Source organism: Scyliorhinus torazame, chromosome 9 (assembly GCF_047496885.1).
Source record: "Scyliorhinus torazame isolate Kashiwa2021f chromosome 9, sScyTor2.1, whole genome shotgun sequence".
NCBI lineage: Eukaryota > Metazoa > Chordata > Chondrichthyes > Carcharhiniformes > Scyliorhinidae > Scyliorhinus > Scyliorhinus torazame.
Genome location: NC_092715.1, coordinates 100,047,667 through 100,074,640, shown reverse-complemented (window position 1 = coordinate 100,074,640; position 26,974 = coordinate 100,047,667). Strand labels below are relative to the sequence as shown.

Genomic DNA, 26,974 nt, shown 5'->3' with positions numbered 1-26,974 from the left:
GATGATTCAATGAAACAAATTACTCTGCTGTTCTCACGAGTAAAGACACAGTGGCCATAACACAAACAACGAAACGAAAAACTCAAGGGCAACATTTTCAAAAACATTTCCCCTCTTCAAGGTCGCTTTTTGCAATGATTATTTGCAAGAAATACCTTTCCACCACACTTTATAATTTATGCTGCTTTGGTAATAATATTGGAATATGTAGTGTTCTTCCTCAGAATTTAAACTGCTTAAGACAGATGCAGTTCCTGGCTACTAAGGTTTACAAATACGAGGTGTGAGGTAAAATACTTTACAACAAGGTTAATGTGGAGTATATGTAGCATATTTTCAGAAACAAATGCATTGGTGGGAAATGCTGAACTGATGTGATAGGGCCCTCAAAGGGGAATGAATAATTTCTTGCCAGTCAAATGTAGTCTGGCATTGACCAAGACCCAAAATAAACCAACTTTAAAAAAATAATAATTTACGGTTTGTGGGCATCGCTGTTCAGGCCAGCATTTATTGCCCATCCCTAATTGTCCTTCAGAAGGTAGTGGTGAGCTGCCTTCTTAAACCGCTGCAGTCCCTGAGGTGTGGGAACACTCGTAGTGCTTTGAGAGAGGGAGTTCCAAGATATTTTTTTAAATATAAATTTAGAGAACCCAATTATTTTTTTTCCAATTAAAGGGCAATTTAGTGTGGCCAATCCACCTACCCTGCACATCTTTGAGTTGTGGGGGTGAAACCCACGCAGACACGGGGAGAATGTGCAAATTCCACACAGACAGTGACTCAGGGCCAGGATCAGAAACCGGGTCCTCAGCGCCACAGTCCCAGTGCTAACCACTGTGCCACATGCCGCCCCGAGTTCCAGGATTTGAGCCCTGCGACAGTGAAGGATGCCCTTCAATGGGAATCATCATAAACTTCGATATAGATCACAAACTTTGGATGGTTCTGACTGTCTTCCAATACTAACTACCCTGAAAAAGTTTGAAGAATTAAAATTACTTCTAACCTCTGGGTAACTATAGTACTGACCCTGTCATCAACCCCACTCCCGAATGCCCCCTCTCAATCCTCCCCATCCCGCAGCCCCCACCACTTCCCTCCCCCACACTGCAACTATAATCCGCTAAGGGTCTTCCCCCACAATCCGACCTCCCTACAGACTTCCTGATTTCCCTCCCCAGACACCGACGATATGCCTCACTGATTACCCCCTCACAACTACCCTCCCCAAATCCCCATCTTCCTTGTTTACCTCCCTGACCTCCTACGGGGACCCTGACCTCCTACAGGAACCCAGACTGCCTTCCCCATAATCCCACTGACCACCCAACTCACCCCCTCCCACTGACCACCCGACCCTTCCACCTCCCAACTAACCACCCAAACCCCTTAATCACCTGATCCTCCTTGCACTGACCTCCTGTCTCTCTCCCCCGACCTCCTGATTCCCTATCCCATTGATCATCCACGTCCCCTCCCCACTCCCCCATTCCTGCCCACTTACCTTACAAATGTAACTTCTCCCTGGCTTCTCAAAGTGGCCTGACTTGTAAACCTACTTGTTGTACAGCAGCTAGTGTTTTTTAAAGAAAGGGGGCATGCCTTCCTTACCTCTGACTCAGCTGCCCTCAACATAAAGCCTTGTGCTCCTGTTGTACTACACTGTTCTCACCTGACTTGAGTCGGAAAGTTGGGCAAGAAAGGAGTGGCTTCTTACAGATAAGTAATGAGAAGTGGATGGGCAATCTGACTCTGATTGCCACTCCACAGAGGTTACAGGCCTCTGTGTTTTGCTGAAATGGCCAGGAAATGCATCATTTATAAATCTTACTGAACATGTTCAAAGTTGTAAAATTTCAGAAGTGTGGATTTGTAGATTGATGCACAAAAAAATACTGAATGCAGCTGCAGACTGCCCAACATCCCCCATCATTAAAGAACGAAGAACTGATCACAACATTACTGGACACACACCAATCACCATCTTTCAACACACACTGATTACAATGGTGTTGTTCATTATAAAGTTCTCCAAGATAATAGAGAAATAACCCCAATGAAGAACACCAAAGTTGAAAAAATCGGGTGTTGCAATCCATTCAGTTTACACACTTCATTGAGAACAAGACCGAATTGTACTTTCCCGTGGTGACAAGTGGGCTGGAATTTTTCAACAGGTGTCAGGACCCCGATGTTGGGCCCATAGGAGAGGCCCAGGCCTGCCGATGTCCATACATACAGTGCAGAAGGAGGCCATTCGGCCCATCAAGTCTGCACCAACCCTTGGAAAGAGAACCCTACTTAAGCCCACGTCTCCACCCTACTCCCGTAACCCCACCTAACCTTTTGGACACTAAAGGGCAATTTTAGCATGACCAATGCACCTAATCTGCACATCTTTGGACTGTGGGAGGAAATCGGAGCATCCGGAGTAAACCCACGCGGACAGAGGGGAAAGTGCAAACTCCACACAGACACTGGAGGTCGGAATTGAACCCGGGTCCCTGGAGCTGTGAGGCAGCAATCCTAATCACTGGGCTACCGTGCCGCAGGTGCGTGCCCATCCAAGGGCATTCTGGAGGCCGCCTATGCACCTGATGTCCTATTAAGGAGGTTGTGGTAGTATGTATTGGGGGTCAAGTGGGACTGGAAGCCCTAATGTCATTGGCTGACAGATCCCGGGTCCTGGTTGGCCGTTGACCTCAAGCTCCGCCCTGAAGGCGAAGTATAAGAAGCCGGTGTCTTCCCCCGCAGGCCAGTTTACTATCGGGCTGCTGGGGAACAGACACGCTTAATAAAGCCTCATTGACTTCACTCTATTCGTCTCACGGAGTCTTTGTGCGCTACAATTTATTAAGCGTGCCTAAAAAGGACTATGGAGCTCAGGATCATTCCAGAATGCCTGAGGATCAGCCCCCACGCAGTGAATGCGGCAGCAGCCTTCAAACACTGGCAGACTTGCTTCGAGGCCTACATCAGATCGACCACAGGCCGAGTCTCAGACGAACAAAAACTGCAGGTCCTGCACTCGAGGGTGAGCACGGAGATTTTCACCCTCATTGAAGACACCCGCGATTTCCAGACGGCGTTCACAGCACTGAGAAGTCTCTACGTTCGCCCAGTTAACCAAATCTACGCTCGCTACCAGCTCGCGACAAGACGGCAAGCTCCCGGAGAATCGATGGACGAGTTCTACGCCGCGCTGCTGATTTTGGGACGAGCCTGCAGCTGCCCGTCGGTGAATGCAAACGAACACACGGACATGTTAATGCGCGATGCTTTTGTGGCAGGTATGCAATCCTCCCAAATCCGCCAAAGACTTCTAGAAAAACAGTCGCTAGGACTCTCAGAGGCACGGGCCCTAGCAGCCTCCCTAGACGTGGCCGCGCGTAATACCCGCGCCTACGGCCCCGACCGCGCGGCAGGCCATTGGGCCCCGTATGTACCCGTCGCGGCAAATCCCCTACCCCCCCCCCCCCCCCGGACACCCCACAGGCTTGCGCAGTCCAAACGCCGAGTCGCACCGGGGGCGCCCGCTGTTATTTCTGTAGCCAGGCGAAGCACCCCCGACAACGCTGTCCGGCCCGCGCTTCCATCTGCAAAAGCTGCGGGAAAAAGGGCCATTATGCGGTTGTGTGCCGATCCCGCGAGGTCGCCGCCGTCCCGGGGCCACAGGGAGCCCTACAAGCAGTCTATGCCTCCCAACCCCCCCAGCACGCCTTGTACGACCTGCAGGCGCAGCCGCTCTGGGTCCCGACCACCGCGGTCCCGGGAGAACTGGGAGCCCTGCACGCCGCCTACGCTCCCCAACCCCCCTCCCCGCAGCCCATGTACGACCCGCCGCCGGCGCTCCCGCTTTGGGTCCCGGCCAACACTCTCCACGGAGAGGAAGGGGTTTTTCGCGTCCCGAACGCCACCCTCACCCCCGTCCTGCGCCCCACGCCTGACCCGCCGGCGCCACCTACTTGGACCCCGACCACCGCTGTCCCCGGTGAGGGAGCTCCTCGCGCTCCTTGTGCTCGCGGCCCCACGCCTGACCTGCCGGCGCCGCCGACTTGGGCCCCGACCACCGCTGTCCCCGGCGAGGGAGCTCCGCGCGGTCCTAGCGCTCGCGGCCCTGGCGCTCGCGGTGAGGGAGCTCCGCGCGGTCCTAGCGCTCGCGGCCCTGGTGCTCGCAGTGAGGGAGCTCCGCGCGGTCCTAGCGCTCCCCAGACCCCCCAGCACACCATGTGCGACCCGCAGACGCCGCCATTTTGGGTCCCGACCACCACGAGGGGAGGGGCGCCGTTGTGCGACCCGCAGACGCCGCCATTTTGGGTCCCGACCACCACGAGGGGAGGAGGGGCGCCGCCATCTTGGACCGCCCCCCGACCTGTACGACGCATGGTGGCGGCCATTTTGTCCACCCCCGCCGCCATCTTGTGACCCCCCAGCCACGTGCGATGTATGGGGGCGGCCATTTTGTCCATCCCCGACGCCATCTTGGACGGCAACAACGGACCCCACCCCACTACTACAACCACGGCTCGCTTCGGTTACGCTCGATCAGGCTCGGCCCCGGACTCTCCAGACGACGACGACAACGGTCCTACTTAACGGCCATGAGACGCCATGCCTAGTCGACTCCGGGAGCACGGAAAGTTTTATACACCCCGACACGGTAAGACGCTGTTCCTTAACCACCTATCCCAGCGCACAAAAGATTTGCCTAGCTGCAGGATCCCACTCCGTACAGATCCAGGGATTCTGCATAGTTACCCTAACGGTGCAGGGGAGGGAGTTCAAAAACTACAAACTTAACGTCCTTCCCCAACTCTGTGCCCCCACCTTGCTGGGATTAGATTTCCAATGTAATCTACAGAGCCTTACGTTTAAATTCGGCGGCCCCATACCCCCACTCACTATCTGCGGCCTCGCTACCCTCAAGGTGCAACCCCCGTCCTTGTTTGCGAACCTCACCCCGGATTGCAAACCCGTCGCCACTAGGAGCAGACGGTACAGCGCCCAGGACCGGACCTTCATTCGGTCCGAAGTCCAGCGGCTACTAAAGGAGGGCATAATCCAGGCCAGCAATAGTCCCTGGAGAGCGCAGGTGGTAGTAGTGAAGACGGGGGAGAAACAAAGGATGGTCATTGACTATAGCCAGACCATCAACAGGTACACACAACTAGACGCGTACCCTCTCCCCCGCATATCCGACATGGTCAATCGGATTGCCCAGTATAAAGTCTTCTCCACCGTGGACCTCAAGTCCGCCTACCATCAGCTCCCCATCCGCCCAAGTGACCGCAAGTACACAGCCTTCGAGGCAGACGGGCGATTATACCATTTCCTACGGGTCCCTTTTGGCGTCACAAACGGGGTCTCGGTCTTCCAACGGGAGATGGACCGGATGGTTGATCAACATGGGTTACGGGCCACGTTCCCGTACCTCGACAATGTAACCATCTGCGGCCACGATCAGCAGGACCACGACGCCAACCTCCAAAAATTCCTCCAGACCGCCAAAGCCTTGAACCTCACGTACAACGAGGACAAGTGCGTTTTTAGCACCGATCGGCTAGCCATTCTGGGCTACATAGTGCGCAATGGGATAATAGGCCCCGACCCCGAACGTATGCGCGCACTCATGGAATTTCCCCTCCCGCACTGCCCAAAAGCCCTGAAACGCTGCCTGGGGTTCTTTTCGTACTACACCCAGTGGGTCCCCCAGTACGCAGACAAGGCCCGACCTCTAATACAGACCACGACCTTCCCTCTGTCGACAGGGGCTTGCCAGGCCTTCAGCCGCATCAAAGCGGACATCGCAAAGGCTACAATGCGCACCATCGACGAGTCCCTCCCCTTCCAGGTCGAGAGCGACGCCTCCTACGTAGCTCTAGCGGCCACCCTTAACCAAGCGGGCAGACCCGTGCCCTTCTTCTCCCGAACCCTCCACGCCTCAGAAATCCGCCACTCCTCAGTGGAAAAGGAAGCCCAAGCCATAGTGGAAGCTGTGCGACATTGGAGGCATTACCTGGCCGGCAGGAGATTCACTCTCCTCACTGACCAACGGTCGGTAGCCTTCATGTTCGATACTGCACAGCGGGGCAAAATTTAAAATGACAAGATCTTAAGGTGGAGGATCGAGCTCTCCACCTTCAACTATGAGATCTTGTACTGGCCGGGAAAGCTGAACGAGCCGTCCGTTGCCCTATCCCGCGGCACATGTGCCAACGCACAAATTGACCGCCTCCAAACCCTCCACAAGGACCTCTGCCACCCGTGGGTCACTCGGTTTTACCACTTCATCAAGTCCCGCAATCTCCCATACTCTTTAGAAGAGGTCCGTACAGTCACAAGGGACTGCCACATCTGCGCGGAATGCAAGCCGCATTTTTTCAGGCCAGATGGAGCGCACCTGATTAAGGCTTCCCGCCCCTTTGAACGCCTCAGTCTCGATTTCAAAGGGCCCCTCCCCTCCACCGACCGCAACGCATATTTCCTCAATGTAGTGGACGAATACTCCCGCTTCCCTTTCGCCATTCCCTGCTCCGACATGACCGCGGCCACAGTCATTAAAGCCCTGAACAGCATCTTCACACTGTTCGGTTACCCCGCATACGTACACAGCGACAGGGGGTCCTCTTTCATGAGTGACGAGCTGCGCCAGTTCCTGCTCAGCAAGGCCATAGCCTCAAGCAGGACGACCAGCTACAACCCCCGGGGGAACGGGCAAGTAGAAAGGGAGAACGGCACGGTCTGGAAGGCCGTCCTACTGGCCCTACGGTCCAGGGACCTTCCAGTTTCACGGTGGCAGGAGGTCCTCCCGGACGCTCTCCATTCCATCCGGTCGTTATTATGTACAAGCACTAATCAAACGCCTCACGAGCGTCTCCTTGTCTTCCCTAGGAGGTCCTCCTCTGGAACGTCGCTGCCGACCTGGCTGGCGGCCCCAGGACCCATCCTGCTCCGAAAGCACGTGCGGGCACATAAGGCGGACTCGTTGGTCGAAAGGGTTCACCTCCTCCACACAAACCCCCAGTACGCCTACGTGGAGTACCCCGATGGCCGACAGGACACGGTCTCCCTGCGGGATCTGGCGCCCGCCGGCACCACGCACACCCCCCCCGACACCATCAACCCAACCGCCCCCCTTCCTGCCACCGCCGCACCCCGCGACCGCCCCCTTCCCAGGAGGATCAGTCCCCCTCCCCTTTGCACCGACAGCTGAAACCGTACGGCTCCTGGAGGCGACAACACTGGTACAAGCACCACCACCACCGCCGGGGCCGAGGCGATCGACACGGACGACCAGACCGCCCGACCGACTCGTGGCGTCGATGTGAAACAAAGATGGACTGTTCAAAGAACATTTTGTTTTTTCCTATACCCGCTGTAAATAGTTGTAACAGGACGAAACTGTCCAATACTGTACTACCATGTAAATGTTCTATCCTCCCAGAACCAGCCCTGTAAACCCTTACCACCATACGAAGCATCACCCCGCCGGGTTCATTTTTGACAAGGGGTGAATGTGGTAGTATGTATTGGGGGTCATGTGGGACTGGAAGCCCTAATGTCATTGGCTGACAGATCCCGGGTCCTGGTTGGCCGTTGACCTCAAGCTCCGCCCTGAAGGCGAAGTATAAGAAGCCGGTGTCTTCCCCCGCAGGCCAGTTTACTATCGGGCTGCTGGGGAACAGACACGCTTAATAAAGCCTCATCGACTTCACTCTATTCGTCTCACGGAGTCTTTGTGCGCTACAGAGGTTCCTGAGAGTGCAGGCCCAATCAATGAGGCAGCAGTGATGTCAGGCCAGCAACCAGGTGGACACTGCTGAGACAGACAAGTGAGAACAAGGAACCTCAACATCAAGGTGCCTTAGTTGCCTGCATGGAATTAATGATAAAAAGAGACCTTAAACCAATAAGGACACCAGTGTGAAGCCGTAGTGTCAGTCTCATTGTTGGGGTGTGGGCTTCCGAGGTGTGGGCCTCCATCTCCAATGGCAAGCCCTCCACCAGTGTGTCGCTCTGATTGAGCTGGCAGACACCACACATGGCGGAGATGGAAATGTATTGGAGAGACATCCCAATGCGGGTCACCTCCTTTTCCCCAGGGCCCAACCTCCACAGTCTGCATGGAGAGACGGAAACCAACCCAAAGATGAAAAATTCAAAAAACACTCACTTTCTACAACAAGATAAACTAATTCTTGCTTTCTCCCCACAGAAATTCTGACCGCGATTAAATCATCAGGGTTTCAACTGTTTTATTACATTCCCCACTTGTTCTTGGGAAATATAAAACTATGTTAAGAGCATCAACAAGCCAGGAATAATAATTCAGTTCTACAGAGGCTGAACATTTTTACTTCTACAGTGAGTCATGAACTCCATACCTTGTACTATAAAGATGACATCAGCCAAGCCAGGATTTTGAAAGAAAAGGCTTAAAGAACAGCAGTAACTTTGAGATTGCTCTTTACTTTTTGCTCCTTGATTGCTGAAATTGCTGGGACAAAATGTCTGCAAGGTATGAAAAGAAACATTGGGATATGTAATTGAGCCATTTGTACTTTCTCATTCTGCTCATAACTGGGGTCATTCTGGTTTTTGAAAATCTATTACCTTTTTCTTTTAGAGATTTTTCTTTAAGGGATTCCAGCAAAGTGTGATAAGTGTAGGGTTGGGAATGAAAAATGTTTTATCAATGCGGCACTACAAAACTTTGAATGCTGTTGCTTGTAGCTGTATTCAATCGACTTGTTTGGTTGTTTGTTCGCTGGGGATTGCTGTTTGTGATTGTTTCATTCTTATCTTTTAAATAAACATTTATAATTTCCAATAAATGTTTCTTTGGGTGAGGTGAACTTTTCACCCATTCCAGTATTAATGAATAATGCTTCTGAGATGAGCTTTTGACACCATATCTCTGCCATCACTATGATGGCCTACTTCCACTTCCATAACATCATCTAACTCCACCATGCCTCAGCTCATGTGCTGCTGAAACCCTCAAGCAGGCCTTTATTACCTCGAGACTGACTATTCCAATGCATTTTTCGATGGCCTTCATCTTCCATCCTCATAAGCCTGAGCTCTTCCAAAACTCTAATGCCAGTGGCCAATCATCACCATTTCCCCATCAACCCAGCGGTCACTGGCCTATAAGGGCCCACATTGAGCAAAGATTTGATTTTAAAATTCTCAACATACTCTCGCTAATTTATATGTGTTGGGGTGTTAAACAGTGGGGCTGTGGATATCGGCAGGGATGCATTAAGGGACTCTTCAGGTAGCAGGGTCGGAAATGTCACCATCCAAATAATCATGGTCCAAGGTTACACAGATGCTCCGCCTTCTAGGACTACAGCGGTGCTGGCAGTGCCACCACAGGTGTTGGCGAGCTGCCAGCCTTTGATCGGCCGGCAGCTCTCAGAGACAGGACATTCATTGTTTGGGCCCTGGCAACCCCAAAGCCAACCCGCTAATTGCCTGATCGACTTTTAATAGCATTGAGGCACCCAGCAATAGCCACAGCTGGAATGGCACTGGCTCCCCAAAGCAGTGGACAGACTCATCGCTACGGCCACTAAATCAAGCCCAAAATCCCAGTTTGATTTGCAGTATGCCTGCTGCTGAAACTCTTATTTATGCCTTTGTTACCTTTAGACTGCGTTCCAATGCACTTGTCTGTTAATTTGATGTCATCCAAAATGCCGCTGCCCATTTCTTAACTTGCATCAATTCCTGTTCCCCTAACACTCTGTTTCGGGTCGGTTTAGCTCAGTTGGTTTGATAGCTGGTTTGTGATGCAGAGCGAGGTCAGCAGCGTGGGTTCAATTCCCGTATCGGCTGAGGATATTCATGAAGGCCTCGCCTTCTCAACTTTGCCCCTTACCTGAGGTGTGGTGATCCTCAGGTTAAATCACCACCAGTCAGCTCTTCCCCTTCAGAGGGGAAAGCAGCCTATGGTCATTTGGCACTATGGCGACTTTACCTTACCTATCACCTTGAGCTCACTACATTGGCTCAGGGCCAAGTGATGTCTTCATTTTAAATTTCTCTTTCTTCGCTCTTCCCTATCTCTGTAATCAGCTCCAGCCTCACAACCGTCCTAGATATCTGTGCTCCTCCAGTTCGGACCTCTTGAATCCCAATTTTAATTGCTCTACTATTGGTGGAAGTGCCTTCAATTGCCTTCGTTCTAAGCTCTGTAATACACTCATTTCACCTCTTGACCTCACGTTTCTCCTTTAAGACACTTCTTAAATCCTATCTCTTTGAACAGGCTTTTCACCATCTGACCTGGGGTTTCTCTGCCACCTGTCAGGGAGTTCCCGATGCAGCATGTGGGCAAAAAATGGATTAGTGCATTTGCGATGCTCCAGTCACCCCCTGGTGGCTGCATCGAAGTTCGCGCCCTGTACCAGCAAGAGGATAAAAATGGATAATTTGAACCCATTTACTTCCTATTAATGGTCTGAACACCAGATTCTCCGCACTCTGGGCAGGGACTCACACAGGTGTGGATTGGTGCAAGCATTTTCCAGCATGGCCCTGATGCGGTGGGACAAAGGTGAGAGTATGATTGACAGCCCCTAACCACATCAAAAGCAGTTAAGTGCGTTCTGCTGAGGAAAAGCGGAAGTGAAAACACTTAACTCCTCGATGTTTAGAAACATTGCAGTACGTTTCAAAGCAGGGTACTTGAGGATACATTCACACGTGAAGGGAAATGAAAACAAATAATCCAGACATCTGGCTGTCTGGAACCTATTACACGTGATGTATAGTGACATCAGCTGAGTGTTTTCATGGGCTTTGAGCAGATCACCATCTTGATTGTATGAGCAACACCGTTAATGCACCTCACATCGTGTTTTACAAGATTCCAGAGTGTGGGCATCACCATTTCCCTTTTTTTTGCGGCAACAAAGAAACAACAGTCGGCAAGGATCGACTTGAATTGAAAATCTAAAATAGCTGCAAATAAAAATGAATTGCTCTGACGTTGTGTGAATTCAATCACCTATATAACAATTTCATTTAACTGGAGAAATAATTTTAAAGGATTTATAAGTGTAAAATGGCAACTAATATCTCAACAAGAAAAGAAAACCATTGGTGGAATTCCCGCAAATATTTTCGAAGTGTAGTCTCTGGCAGGAAATGGGGTGCAATTCCCGTCAGGTGGATCGGCGCGATCTGGATTGTAATCCACCCACACATAGAAATTGTTTTGGAGAGGGGGCGAGTGTACCTGAACACACTGGAAAACCAGGTTTCACAGGGGCCAGGGTGCCGCCTCTAAGTGATAGTTAAGGCCCCCCCCCCCCCAACATTGCCGGCATTAGGGCTCCAGTGCTCTCCCCTACTATCCTTGTTGGCATCGATCCCACCCACCCCCCCAAGATTTCTGGCATTGGGGTCCCCCAATGAGTCTCCTCCCTTTTTACTGACATCTGTCCCCCCCACATAATTTTGGCATCAGCACCCCCCACACCCCAGATGAGCAACAACCGCTATGGGGCAGCCAGATGCCCCACTCCTCTTCATACTCCCCCTTTCATCCCGCTCATGCCCCGCCACTCTCAGGCCCCACCTCTTGGCAGTGCCAACTGACACTGCCCTGACACCCTAGGCAGTGCCAACTTGGTTGCACTGCCAGGGTGCCAGGGGAAGCACCATGGCACTGCCATGTCCCTGACCACCCGGAGCTCCAAAGTCCCCTGAGCCCCCCCCCCCCCCCCCCCCCCCCCCCACTCCCTGCCATGGTCATCACATCTGGTGGAGACCGATGTGATTCCCTCCAGACTCAGGCTGCTCATTTAAATATGCTAATCTGATTCATGTCCAGTGAGGGTATGAATCAGATGACAATACCTGCAGCTGACCAGGGGCATTTCACACTGGTCGGCGCCCATTGCAATACAGTTTAGAGACTCTCACACTATTCTCACAGCATAGTGGGATGTGTGCTGGGCACAACGCGAGCCGAGAATCGCCCCCATTGAATAATATTGGAGGTAATTTCCCTAGGTCTGTCACACAGGAAGACATTCCATTAACCTTTTTGGTAGCTCTTTGTACCTGTACTAGTTTTAACTGATTTGTGTTCTTGGATCCCAAATCCTGTTGCTGCTCCACAGTTCCTAGTTTCTCACATTTTTGAAAATAATCCAATTTATCTATATTTGGTCCAAATTCGATCATCTCAGATCAGCCTTTATTTTAACCCCCACTTCTGATGGAGAGATAGCCATGGAGGTATTAAAGAGTTAAAGCGGATCGTGACCTGAACATGTGTGCATGCCCGCTGTCATTTTATATAGTGGCGGATGTCAGTATCATATTTTAAACTGATTGTTCCTGGGCTTCAGGAAACCCAGCTGACAAGAAGCAGGCATTCTTCGTTTATGGGATCTGGGTGTCGTTGGCTGGCTGGCCTGTTAGGCTATTTCAGAGAGAATTTTAAGAGTCACATGTAGGCCTGACCGGGTAAGGAGAGCAGATTTCTTTCTCCAGAGGACGTTCGTGAACCAAATGGGATTTTACAACAATCAACCATGGTTTCATGGTCATCATTGGACTTTTAATTCCAGATTTTGTCAGATTCAAATTTCATTATCTATCATGCGAGATTTAAATCCCTGTCCCCAGGGCATCACCCTGGGTTCTACGAGATTATCAGTCCAGTGGCAATACCACTGTGCCACCGCCTTCCCCTCCACATTACAGCACTGTTTTGTGGGCCAGGAAGGGCAAGAGTTCTCCACCAAGCCCCCTTTGGCCTTTCTGCCACCAATCCTAGCTACTCTATCTCTCTCTTTCCCCCAACAATCAATACCTCTCTCTTCTCCCTTGTTGATCATTGCTTCTCTCTCTCTGCCCTCTTGATCACTGACCTCAAGCCCCATGCACTGATTACCAACCTCCCTCCTGCTCCTGAGTGTCGGGGATGCCCAAGGCTCCTTGGCTGCAGCCTCCTGATGCTGGTTTTACCTTACAGCCACTGGAAAAACTGGCAACTTATCTGCCGTATCGATCAGATCCCCCCAAAACAGTAAGGTACAGCCGTTAATAGTGTACCACTGGCCCTTCTTTCTGTGTCTTCTTTGGCTGATTACAACCTCCCTGGTAGCTTCTCCACAAATACTGGGACCTTAATGACTGTGAGTGAATTAGATTCATCCATCCACTGATCAACTCTAAATCTATATCTAACATGTTTTCCACTACTCACCTATTCTCTGAAAGAAATAAATCAGGGATTCAGCATGCAGTGTAACAAATCATGAACATGAACTCATATTGAAACAATCCACGGTGCTACTCTGTTACCACAGGTTGTCATCTCTGTATCTTTAAAGAATAATTAAGTGGTATAAGAGTGGTGTAAAAAAAAAACTTCCTATTTCCTGGCTATGTATTTGGCTTTAAATTATTTGGCTACCTACCTTAGCATTGCATTTGAAGAACAGTTTGAGTATTTCCATCACATTTTTGACTTGTTCTAGATTTTCCAGCTTCTTCCAGAGAACTGATTTCAGTTCATCCCAGCAATTACTGCCTGGTGACAGATCACATGATTTTTGTAATGGATTACCATATCTGATTGACAACATTGTATATTTTAAAATCATTATTTTTGATCATGTTAAAAATTATGTAAAAGTATGTAAGGGAGATATTTTTCTCCAATGGATAATTCTTGGGATAACATTGCCATGAATATAAAAGTAGGGAAAACATCCTCTTAAGATTTCCCCATCAATTTTTAAAGCTCCTGTTGAAATACAATGTATAGTTAGATAACCAAGTGTCCGTCACTTAAAAGCATTATTTTCTACTGCTTGGATCAGGAAATTATTGCATCTTAAAATATTTTTCACTGTCATAATAGCAACATTTAAAATCCAAAGAACTTTGATACACAGGTCATTAAAGTTCTCTGCAACCCTGATGGAGAAAAATAACGCAACATTAATAAAATTAATTACATTTTCAAAAACTAAAGTCATAAAATTAAAACAAAGTTTATTTTTAAATTGCTATTCTGGGACACCATGGATTAGTGATTCTTAAAATTATTTCATGGGATATAGGCATCGCTGGCAATTTATCACCCATCCCTCATTGCTCTTGAACTGAGTGGCTTGCCAGGCCATTTCTGAGGACAGTTAAGAGTTAACTACATTGCTGTGGGTCTGGAGTCACATGTAGGTCAGACAGTAAGGACAGAAGATTTTTTTTCCTAAAGAACATTAGTGAGTCAGATGAGTTTTTACAGCAATCGATGGTAGTTGTCACGGTCACCATTGCTGAAATTAGTTTTATATTCCAGATTTATGAATGAAATTTAAGTTTCACCAGCTGATGATTTGCAGGTGAATGCCTGAGATGCACCAGTGATGGCATCGGAACCCATCCAAGGCATTTGATAGTGAAAAACATTATCTCAATCCAACATCTGTGAAAGCAGGAAAACCTAAATCTTGGTATATGACATGGCATTTACCTGGTGGCTATTTTCAGGGGCTGGTTTAGCACAGTGGGCTAAACAGCTGGCTTGTAATGCAGAGCAAGGCAGCAGCGCGGGTTCAATTGCATTACCGGCCTCCCCGAACAGGTGCTGGAATGTGGCGACTAGGGGCTTTTCACAGTAACTTCATTGAAGCCTACTTCTGACAATCAGCGATTATTATTATTACAATTATTTTAAAGTGGTGTTGTTTTGTCATTATGTTGTATTACCATGTGTGATTTCACCCACATGCCACCTCAGTGAAACATGCATCTGCACACAAACCGATTCCACTTGGGATGAGCACATCATGAATCACATCAACATCCTAACCTACTTCAGAGGAGGTGAAGAATAGACAGTTAGGAAAAGGAGGTGACACAAGGCTTAACTAGAAAGGAAGGTTTTAACCAGAGTTTGAAGATGAAGGGAGGTGTAGCCAGATGGGTGCATTTAGGAAGAGAATTGTGGAGAGCAGGTGATAATGGCTAATAATGAGAGGATGGGGAAATGAAAAGGGAGGCGAAAAGAGTGTGAGGGTTTGAGCAGTTGTGAGGATTATTTAGTGATGTGAATGGAATATATTTCAACATAACACAATAACATAATCAACAGGTTGTGGACTTTGTTGCTCAACTCAAGGGCAGGAAAAATCTCTAAATTTGGGCCATATCAGGCTCAGCCTGAGCAAGCAACATGGAAAGGGTCAAATTTCTAGGAGAAACAGCAAAAGATCACTCTGTTTAGCTGCAGTAAATGTTGCCAATGTGCAACTGACAGCTCATCATTTTACAAATACAGAGTTTCTCAGTTTAAGTTTGGAAACTCTCTTTAATTTATGGTTAAAATGGAGAATGAAGGACTTCCGGTTGCGGCGATGCCTTGCTAGCCGCACGTTTCGGCGGCTCCAGCTCCGACGGACCTTCGGGCTCTTTTAAGAGCCCCAACGGGAAATTTTTGGGCGACGCAACCCGGTGTGGGGTGAGTGAGTAGGGAGTCCCCCCCCCAACGAAGGAGGAAAATATCGTCGGCGGCGGCTGCAGAGCGAGGAATCGTCGACGAAAGGGACAGAAAGGGAGAAGACACAAGATGGCGGCGGAAAAAGCTCAGGCGACATGGGGTCCCGAGCAAGACGAATTTTTGAGACGGTGTGTGGAGCTACTAAAGAGGGAGGTGCTGACCCCGATGCTACAGGCAATTGAGGGGCTCAAGGAGGCACAAAGGACCGAGGAGACAGAGCTCCGCGTGGTGGAGCAGAAGGTGGCGGATAATGAGGACGAGATCCTGGGCCTGGCGGTCCAAACACAGACGCACGAGGCACTTCATAAAAAGTGTATTGAAAGGATCGAGGCCCTAGAAAACAGAGCGCGAAGGAAGAACCTTCGGATACTGGGTCTCCCTGAGGGAGTGGAAGGAGCGGACTGTGGAGCTTATGTAAGTACGATGCTAAGCTCATTAATGGGAGCTGAGGCCCCTGCGGGCCCCTTGGAGGTGGAGTGGGCACATCGGATCCCGGCGAGAAGACCAAAGCGGGAGAACCACCCAGGGCGACAATCGTGCGATTTCACCGCCTTAAAGATAGAGAAGAGGTCCTGAGATGGGCTAAAAAGGTGCGGAGTAGCAGATGGGAGAATGCAGTGGTACGGGTGTACCAGGATTGGAGTGCGGAGGTGGTGAGAAGGAGGGCGAGTTTTAACCGAGCCAAGGAGGTGTTACACAAAAAGAAGGTGAAGTTCGGGATGCTGCAGCTGGCACGACTATGGGTCACGTACCAGGAGAGACACCATTATTTCGATACGGCGGAAGAAGCATGGACCTTTATTAAAGAGGAGAAATTGGATCGGAACTGAGGGACTGATACTGCAGGGAATGTTATTGTTAATGTTATGGTTGATGTAAATAGAGAAGTAAATTGGGATGGGGGGAGACACTAGGAAATGTGGGCGCCGGTGAGGGGGGAAAGAAGGGACATAGGTGGAGAATGAGGAATGGGAGGGGGAGAGGAAAGGGAGCTGCGCCATAAGAGGCGGGTCAGATAAAGGGATGTTCCCGCGCCAGAAAGATTATGGCGGGAAGATAGGCGCAAGGTGGATGGGAGTTCCCCACACGGAGGGGTCAAGGAGTGAGCAGGAGTAGCCGGGGTCAGTTGAAGTCAGCTGACTTACGGAAGTAATATGAGGGGAGCAATCACGCTAGAAAGGGATCTAGCGGGGGGGGGGGGACAACTGGGTTGCTGCTGCGGAAATCAAAAAGGAAATGGCTAAAGAGTGGGTGGACGGGGATGGAATGCGACGCTTGGGGAGCGAGTGGGAGCGCGGAGGCGGGATATGGGACTGGCCTAGAGAAGGTGATGGCTAGTCGACACGGGAGGGGAGCAGGTAGCCCCCTAGTGAGGCTGATCACGTGGAACGTGAGAGGCCTGAACGGACTGATTAAAAGGGCCCGAGTGCTCGCGCATTTGAAAGGACTAAGGGCAGACGTGGCTATGCTCCAAGAGACGCACCTGAAGGTGGCAGACCAAGTTAGTTAAGGAAAGGATGGGTGGGACAGGTGTTCCACTCAGGACTAGATGCAAAGAATAGAGGGGTAGCCATATTGGTGGGGAAATGGGTAGCATTTGAAGCAAAGAACATCGTAGCAGATAGCGGAGGTAGATATGTAATGGTGAGTGGCAGGCTGGAGGGAATGGAGGTCGTGTTGGTTAATGTATATGCCCCGAATTGGGACGATGCGGGATTTATGAGACGAATGCTGGGGCGTATACCGGACCTGGAGGTAGGAAACTTGATATTGGGAGGGGACTTCAATACCGTGCTGGACCTGGGGCTAGATAGATCCAGCTCAAAGACCGGAAGAAGGCCGGCAGCGGCCAAGGTGCTCAAGGGGTTTATGGACCAAATGGGGGGAGTGGATCCATGGCGATTTCTTAGACCGAGGGCCAGGGAGTTCTCCTTCTTCTCCCATGTCCATAAAGTGTACTCCCGGATAGATTTTTTTGTTTTGGGAAGGTCGTTGATCTCAAGGGTGGAAGAAGCTGAGTATTCAGCCATAGTGGTTTCGGACCATGCCCCACACTGGGTGGACCTGGAACTGGGAGAGGAAAGGGAGCAGAGAGCACTCTGGCGATTAGATGTGGGATTGATGGCGGACGAGGGAGTGTGTGGAAGAGTGCGGGAGTGTATTGAGAGATACCTGGAGGTCAATGACGACGGGGAGGTCCGTGTGGGAGTGGGATGGGAAGCACTAAAAGCGGTGGTCAGAGGAGAGCTGATCTCCATTGGGGCCCACAAAGGGAAAACAGAGGCCAAGGAAAGGGAAAGATTACTGGGGGAGATTTTAAGGGTGGATAGGGAGTTTGCAGAGACCCCGGAGGAGGGACTGTACAGGGAGAGGAGACGACTCCAGACGGAGTTTGACCTCCTGACCACCAGAAAGGCGGAGGTGCTGTGGAGGAAGGCACAGGGGAGGAGGTATGAATATGGGGAAAAGGCTAGTCGCCTGCTGGCTCATCAGTTGCAAGAGAGGACAGCAGTGAGGGAGATAGGGGGAATTAGAGACGAAAAGGGAGCCACGGTGCGAAGAGCAGGGAAGATAAATGAGGTGTTCAAGACCTTTTATGAGGGACTGCATAGGTCCCAACCCCCAGAGGGAGAGGAGGGGATGCTGCAGTTCCTGGATCAATTGAGGTTCCCGAGGGTGGAGGAGCAGGAGGTGGAAGGCCTGGGGGCACCGATTGGGGTGGACGAGGTTATTAAGGGGCTGGGGAGCATGCAAGCAGGGAAGGCTCCGGGACCAGACGGGTTCCCGGTGGAATTTTATAGAAAATATGTGGACTTGTTGGCCCCGTTGTTGGTGAGGACGTTCAATGAGGCCAGGGAAGGAGGGACTTTACCCCCGACAATGTCGGAGGCGACGATATCGCTAATTTTGAAGAGGGATAAAGATCCGTTGCAGTGCGGGTCCTATAGACCTATTTCATTATTGAATGTGGACGCCAAATTGCTGGCAAAGGTACTGGCATCGAGGATAGAGGACTGTGTCCCGGGGGTGGTGCACGAAGACCAGACAGGGTTCGTAAAAGGGAGACAACTGAATGTTAACGTGCGACGACTATTAGGGGTGATAATGATGCCCCCAGTGGAGGGGGAGGCAGAGATAGTGGCGGCAATGGATGCAGAGAAGGCATTTGATAGGGTGGAGTGGGAGTATTTATGGGAGGTGTTAAGGAGGTTTGGGTTCGGGAACGGGTTTATTAGCTGGGTCAAACTTCTTTATGGGGCCCCAACGGCAAGTGTAGTCACGGGTCGGCAAAGATCGGAGTATTTCCGATTATATAAGGGAACAAGACAGGGATGCCCGCTGTCTCCACTGTTGTTCGCGTTGGCAATTGAACCTTTGGCCATGGCGTTGAGAGACTCCAGGAAATGGAGAGGGGTGATTAGAGGGGGAGAAGAACACCGAGTCTCGCTATACGCGGATGACCTACTGTTGTATGTGTCGGACCCAGCGGGGGGATGATAGAGGTTATGCGGATGTTGAGGTAGTTCGGAGATTTCTCGGGATATAGGCTTAACATGGGGAAGAGTGAACTATTTGTGATACACCCAGGGGACCAGAGTAGAGAGATAGAAGGCCTGCCTCTAAGGAAAGTGGAAAGAAACTTCCGATACCTGGGGATTCAGATCGCTAGGAGCTGGGGAACCTTGCACAGACTTAATCTGACACGATTGGTAGAACAAATGGAGGAGGACTTCAAGAGGTGGGACATGCACCCTCTGTCGTTGGCGGGCAGAGTGCAGGCAATTAAGATGATGGTCCTCCCGAAGTTCTTATTTGTATTTCAATGTCTCCCTATACTAATCACTAAGACCTTTTTCAAAAAAATAGACAGGAGCATCACGAGCTTCGTGTGGGCAGGGAAAGTCCCGAGGGTAAGGAGGGGGTTCCTGCAACGTAGCAGGGACAGAGGAGGATTTGCGCTACCGAATTTGGGCGACTACTATTGGGCCGCCGATGTGGCGATGATTCGTAAATGGATGATGGAGGGAGAGGGAGCGGCGTGGAAAAGACTGGAGAGAAAGTCCTGTAAAGGGACGAGCTTAGAGGCGCTGGTGACGGCGCCGCTACCGTTCGCACCAAAAAAGTTTACCACGAACCCGGTGGTGGCGGCAACATTGAATATCTGGGGACAATGGAGGCGACAGAGAGGTGTGCGGGGAGACCTGGTGGGGTCCCCAATCAGGAACAACCATAGGTTTGCCCCAGGAAGAATGGATGGAGGATTTCAGAGCTGGCACCAGTTGGGAATTAGGAGGGTGGGAGATTTATTTATAGATGGGACGTTTGCGAGCTTGGGAGCATTGGAGGAAAAGTATAAGTTGCCTCGGGGAAACTTCCTTAGATATATGCAGGTGAGGGCGTTCACTAGACAACAGGTGAGGGAATTTCCGCTGCTCCCGGTACAGGGGATTCAGGACAGAGTGCTTTCGGGGGTGTGGGTCGGAGAGGGCAAGGTGTCAGAGATATACCGAGAGATGAGGGAAGAGGGGGAGGAGTTGGTGGGCGAACTAAAAGGAAAGTGGGAAGAAGAGCTAGGGGAGGAGATAGAGGAAGGTATGTGGGCTGATGCCCTAAGCAGGGTAAACTCCTCTTCCTCATGCACCAGGCTTAGCCTGATTCAATTCAAGGTGCTACATAGAGCACACATAACGGGAGCAAGACTGAGCAGGTTCTTTGGAGTGGAGGACAAGTGTGGGAGGTGCGGCGGAAGCCCGGCAAACCACGCACATATGTTTTGGTCGTGCCCGGCACTGGAGGGGTATTGGAAGGGAGTGACGGGTGGGATTTCTAAGGTGGTGAAGGCCCAGGTCAAACCAGCTCTATTTGGAGTTGCGGATGAGCCGGGAGTGCAGGAGGCGAAAGAGGCCGACGTTGTGGCCTTTGCATCCCTAGTAGCCCAGCGTAGGATTCTACTCATGTGGAAAGAGGCGAAACCCCCCGGACTGGAGGCCTGGGTAAACGATATGGCGGGGTTCATAAAACTGGAGCGGATAAAGTTTGCCCTGAGAGGATCGGCTCAAGGGTTCACCAGGCGGTGGCAGCCATTCCTCGACTACCTAGAGGAACGTTAGAGGGAAGACAGATGACCAGCAGCAGCAACCCAGGGGGGCGGGGGGGGGGGGGAAGTTTTAGTTTATGTTAAATGACTATGTTGTTTAGCCATTTGTTTATTGTTAAACTTTCTTTACTGTTATGTTTGTTCTGTAAGGGGAAAAAATTTTGTTCGAAAAAATTTCAATAAAACATAATTTTTTAAAAAAAAATGTTTAAATGGAGAATGAAAGGGGTCCTGTGACCTGCTTGGAATTCTAACCAACATGCCTGGGTGGTTTGGTTGCTAAAGGTTAAAGGGGGCCTAGGTTGATTTAATGGGAACAAGGTGCTAGATTTTCACATCTGTAGAAAATGTTAAGAACAATTGCGCTGATCAGTTGCTCGGGCTGGATCGTTGCTACCGTGGTGAAGAGCTCGTGTTGGGAAATTGCCCTAGTCGGCAGACCTGCCTCGATTTAAAGGCCCCTTTACACCAATTTTTGGATCTAGAGAGGAAGGAACAGAATAGAGTTGGGCCTGCTGACCCTAGAAGCAGATCCTTGGTGATCACAGGGGCAGGGGAATGTCATGGCACGCGGGTTAGAAGGTCCACCTTGAATCTCTTGAACTTTGCTCCAGTTGTTCTAAAAACTGTTAAGTCATCTAACTCTCTTCCCTCAAACTGCCATGCCACCCTAGAGGTCCCCTCCAGGTCAACCCATGCTCCCCACCAATCCCTCATCCCCACTCATTCCCCCAAACCATTTCATATCTCCATCCCACCTGCATAGCCATTCACCCAATATCCACCAGCTCTCAGTCATATACACTTATTAATGAAAACGCTCCCTTTCAGGAAACCCATTCAAAGCTTTTAAACCTCAAGTCTTCAAGTTCTTATAAAAACAAACTTCTGTCCAGACCCCATATCTATAACAGTTAACCCATTAATGGTCTCTGAAACTGTCAACTACAAACTCAGAACCCCCCACTGAGATAATTTGAAACTCAACCAAGCATTTTAACATAATGATAGTCCTTTGGGAAATGTCAGCAAAGAACTCTATTGAAATTGTATGACCAGAAGGGAATTCCTTTTCAAACCAACACCAGATGGCCTGTCAATCAATTAAGTCCAGCAGTGGGTTTGTTTTAACTGTCACAGACAGCTTCAGACTTTTTTCTCAAGTTTAAAGAGCAGGGGATGTTAAAGAAAAAACTTCAGATCATGACACTGGATAAGGCCTGTTTAATTGTCCCCTCAAAAGCGTGTACATCTACTCCATCAATTTGTGACCCCAACATTACAAATGCACAACAGATCTTACAACATTGAAAATGGGGTTTGAATTCAAATGGCCTTGCTGAGTTCAGGTTTCCCTATTGTGACAGTCACGTTCTGCCTCCTTTCCCCATCAGCAAAAATTAGATATGTCAGAAATGGTGTGGAATTTCTACATCCAGATACTGCTCACCATTTTTAAAGGTCCACAAAGTCTTCATGTGAAAATCCAGCCCTTGTCTCCAAGGATGAGTTAGGATTATTTACTTTTATAAGCAGTTATATCTTGAACAAGATGGGACTAGAGGATAGTTAATGAGCAATTCTACCTAAATATAAGAACCATGTGATTCACAGTGCCATGGGAAGAGTCCCTAGCAAGCTACTGTAGCATCAGGATCAGGGTTTCTAAGGTATTAGATTAGAGGTTACTCAGCTGGGAAAGGAAAAAGGAAGTAGGCCATCAGGAGTGGAAATATCTTTGGACTACTTCAGGTAGAATAAACGTTCAGCTTGCTGGACAGCATAAAGTGTAACCATGGGTTGGGATTGTCAGTTGTGTTAGAAGTCACAAGGGAGATCTTTTCTGCAGTATAAGTTGTCTACTAATCAGTGTTTAGTCAACGTTCCTCATTTATTACAGCAAAAGTCTTAAAACTCGAAACGTTGTCATGTGTCAGTCAATGGAAATTCAAATATCATTTTTATAAGTTATTGGTTTCTATGGCAATTGTAACAAGCAACAGTCATGGACAGCAGTGGCAAGTGGTAATGCTGGTATCAGCAACACATGTAAGGAAGCTGATTGCTACACATTAGTGAGAGGACTGACTTTCATCCCATCAGGTTGGATGCAATTGAGTCTCCGATTATAATTCTAACTCATTACTGTTTCCCAATTCATGCATTATCACGACAATCATTTTTCAGGAATTCAGAATTTGTCCCAGAAACCCATTTGAGAAAATAATTTATACACTGCAAGAATATTCAGTATAACTATAACTTCCAGGATGGAACACTGCATCTTAAGTCCCTCTGCGGTACAGGTTCTATACCTGTGTAAATGAACTTCAAGACCTCTGAGTAGCAGGCACAGAGCAGAGAGTCTAAAATGATGACCCTTACTGGTTGGATGTTATGAAGTAAAGCTTGGCTGGAGTTCAATGCAGTGTCCCTTTGGTCTATTGTAAATAGAGTGTGAGCAATCTTCTTAGGTAATTCACTAGGGTCACTTGCAATCTCCACACCAAATAGTGACATGAAGACATGGCTTGCATTGCACAGCACAACCCTGTGAGCTCTAGACACCTCTTGTCCATCCTTGGAAGAAAACACCACATCTGTGCACAAGGAGCTGTAGTACAGGTTCAACAAGTCACAATGGTAGCGGGACTCTTCAATCTTTAAGCAGGGAAGTTTGACTAGAAGGAAAAACAGAGAGGCAATAACCAACTTTGGTGTAAAACCAAAAACTTGCATACAACAGATATTCTGTTCATTTTTAATTGGTAAGTGAACCATTTAGTAAGTATGTAATTTCAAGCCCCAATATCACTCTGTATGTTTCTTTGATGTAAAGTTAGATGACTTGACACCATTCCATACCAAAATTTCCACCCAAAAATTCTGTACAGTAATTTTATTTAAATCTACAGTAGAATTTACAAGCCAGGTTTTTTCAGTTAAAAATTTGGGAATGAAACATTCAGGAGCCAATTTTAGGAACCGACTGTGTTTAATTCACTGTCTTTTCTCTTCCAGGAACGTCTACCTTGAAGACGATTTGCTCTTTTCTCCAATGGGATTCCTATTTATCTCTTTAATCTTGTTCACCCTCATTGCTTTCCATTTCCCTCCTGGTGTTTGATCAAGTGTCAATCAAAATTAGCTTTCACACCCGCATCTCCTCCCTCAGCAACTGTCTCTGACTCCGACTTATTCCATGTGGGTTCCAACTGAACTTCCATCCTTCATGTTTTGAATCCACCCACAATCACAGGTATCTCTGAGACATACAATGTTCCCTGAATGGTTCTCACTGCATCCTGAGATCCACATACAGTGCCATGCACAGCCACATGTACACGCTTGATCTCTCTCTTTCTTTATTCCCCTCACCAACTGTCACCTGTCTCCCTCTGAATGTGTTGCATTTCATTCCCTCAGGCCTAACTCTCATATTGTTATCAAACCTGCCGAGAAGGGTGGTGCTGTTGTTATTTGGCACAACGACCTCTACCTTGCAGAGGCTGAGTGTCAACTCTCAGACACTTCTTCCCACCTCCTTCTGGACCCTGACTCAACCACCAAACATAAAGCCATTGTTTCCAGGATTGCCGCTGACCTCATCTCCAATGAAGATATTCTCTCCATAGCTTCCCACCTCATTGTCTGACAGCACTAAAAAACCTGCATTCTGAAGAAATCACATTCAACTCACAACATTAACTCTGTTCCTTTCTGAGCAGATGCTGCAAGAGTTGCAGTGTATTTCCAGAACTTTCTCTTTTCATTTCAGAAACTAACAAAGGGTGCCGGGAAGTGATAATACATTGAGCCATTTTTCTGATATTCCTTGCAGCTGATTAAAACAGACATGAAGACCCGTACAAATTGAAATGTGGAGCCTCACACCTGCATTTAATTCCCTTGGTGAAACCTGATATTGGTATGGCCTGCTCCACTTCAAATACTTCAGCTGCCACCCTGGCCTAAGCTCTGTGTACTCGCCCTGTATTGTGGGAAAATTTCCTCTGTCAATAATTTTATCAAAAAAGTTGTCATGACTACAAAATAGGATTTTTAATTCTGTACTTACACCGATAATAATGGACCATAACTTCCACCTAGTGGTGTAAAGTCATGGCCCACGGGAATTACAACAGCTTAAAGTGTACGGACCTGCTCTGGGGGCTGATTAGACGTTTTGTTTTTGGTGGTGGTGGTGGTGGTGGTGGTGGGGGGGGGGGGGGGGTCCGGAGTGTAGGCAGTGCTTAATCTGGGTGTTTATAATAGTTATGCTGAAGTTAGAAGGGATTTTATTTCTTCTAACTCTTTCAGAGTAACTGTTGGTGTAAAACTAGCAGAATCATTCAAAGTTGACAATTTAAATAGCTTTGTGGACTAGTTCCCAGCACAGTGCAATTCTCCAGGGGACATTAGCCCTTCTGGGCAATTGGCAGGTAAAACTATACCTGGAACCTCCGAGAGGGATTCCCCAGCGCATCTTTGGGGTACCCTCCAAATCCAACACTGGGAAGCCGGGAGGTTATTGTTTGTTTCTTAAAATCATTGGCAGAAGAAACTTCACCCAGTTCCCTAAACTTTGTAAAGCACTATCTATTGATCAACTAGCTATCTGTTTGGGTATTCCTGAGCAAAACTGTATTAAACAATAGAATATTATGCAAACAGGTCAAATAGTGCTGTACAAAATATACTATTAGATCCTTAATTGCAAAATAATAGACAGCTATCTGCTCTGGACCTGAAGCTAATAAGAAAGCCTTTGAGATTGAATTTGATGGGTCAAATGGCTTCCTCCTGTGCATGAACCATTCTAGTTCACTAGGATCCTTGTAGCCAATTGAAACAGGAACACTGTGGCTTGGATTCATAGCTAACTTCCACAAATACGTATTATTCTGACCCACTATGTCACCTATTCCCACTGTTGAGATCATTCTACGGGTCCATTCAATTTATTGATGGAATACCATTAGTTAGAGAACCTTTGATATTAATAACTCAAGTTTTCCTGAAGTACATGATAATGAACAGAATTATTTGCCATTTTCCAAATCCCATCACAGGCCTCCTTGCCTTATCTATTCTTACCTGGCTCTCGAAGTGTAGGTGGTGGGATTATGTGGGGTCTGCTACTCCTTTTCTTTTTCTGGGAAGACTTCTGCTTCAAACACTGAATGATAAAGTATTCCAACTGCAAAATTGTACACAGAAAGAGCACAAAAATCAGAATTTGATAGTCCAGATTAGAAAGAGATCCAAACATAAATGAAAAATCAATTTGCAGGTGATACTGCCCAAGGAAACTGATCTGTCTGAAAACTGTACCAAGTCTTACAACACCAGGTTAAAGTCCAACAGGTTTGTTTCGATGTCACTAGCTTTCGGAGCGCTGCTCCTTCCTCAGGTGAATGAGGAAGTAACTGTTAGTGTAAAAATAGCAGAATCATTCAAAGTTAACAATTTAAATAGCTTTGTGGACTAGTTCCCAGCACAGTGCAATTCTCCAGGGGACATTAGCCCTTCTGGACAATTGGCAGGTAAAACCATACCTGGAACCTCCGAGAGGGATTCCCCAGCCAAGCAGAAACTCATTCACCTGAGGAAGGAGCAGCGCTCCGAAAGCTAGTGACATCGAAACAAACCTGTTGGACTTTAACCTGGTGTTGTAAGACTTCGTACTGTGCTCACCCCAGTCCAACGCCGGCATCTCCACATCATGTCTGAAAACTGGATGTTTAATAACTTTCAAGCTTATCTAATTATTTTCCAGCACCAAAAAAAGTGCTTTGCTTTACTCTTCATATTTGGGATTTTGGACAGGATACAAAGTTTAACGCTTCGGTGCCCTCTCATGCAAAGTCGCTGTGAAAAGTCTTCCCACACCATTATTTAAATCTAAGAAGATAATTTCCTCAGGATCTTCAGCCAGAGGAACTAAGTGGATGATCCACCTTGGCCTCCTCTGGAGATCCCCAGCTCACAGATGACAGTCTTTGCTCAATTCAATTCACTCCACCTGATATCAGGAAATAGCTGAACGCATTGGAATAAGCCAAGTCTACGGGCCTGACAACATCCCAGCATTAGTAATGAAGGTTTGTGCTCCAGAACTAATCATGTCCCTAGCCAAGCTGTAGCCAGTTACAGCTACAACAATGGTATCTACCTCACAATGTGGAAAATTAGCATCCACAAATCAGAATACAGAATACGGTCAATCATCAGAAAAGTAATGGAAGGTGTGTCATTGACTGTACTATAAAATTTGATCTCCGGGTAAGCGTTCTCCAAGGCGGCCTTCAGGACCCGCGACAACGCAGAATCGCCGAGCA

At 48.6% G+C, this 26,974-nt stretch overlaps 1 protein-coding gene across 4 annotated transcripts in view; it reads right to left on the bottom strand.

Annotated features, from left to right (window-relative positions):
- rhobtb3 (Rho related BTB domain containing 3) overlaps nucleotides 1–26,974 on the bottom strand; it is a 294,119-nt gene that overhangs the window by 54,096 nt on the left and 213,049 nt on the right. For all 4 annotated transcript variants that reach the window (XM_072516320.1, XM_072516318.1, XM_072516319.1 and 1 more), the window contains exons 5-8: nucleotides 25,731–25,833; nucleotides 22,949–23,314; nucleotides 13,449–13,561; nucleotides 8,388–8,514 (exon numbers count right to left, since the gene is read on the bottom strand). In XM_072516320.1, the coding sequence (XP_072372421.1) occupies nucleotides 8,388–8,514; nucleotides 13,449–13,561; nucleotides 22,949–23,314; nucleotides 25,731–25,833 (709 nt within the window). The remainder of the gene's footprint in view (nucleotides 1–8,387; nucleotides 8,515–13,448; nucleotides 13,562–22,948; nucleotides 23,315–25,730; nucleotides 25,834–26,974) is intronic.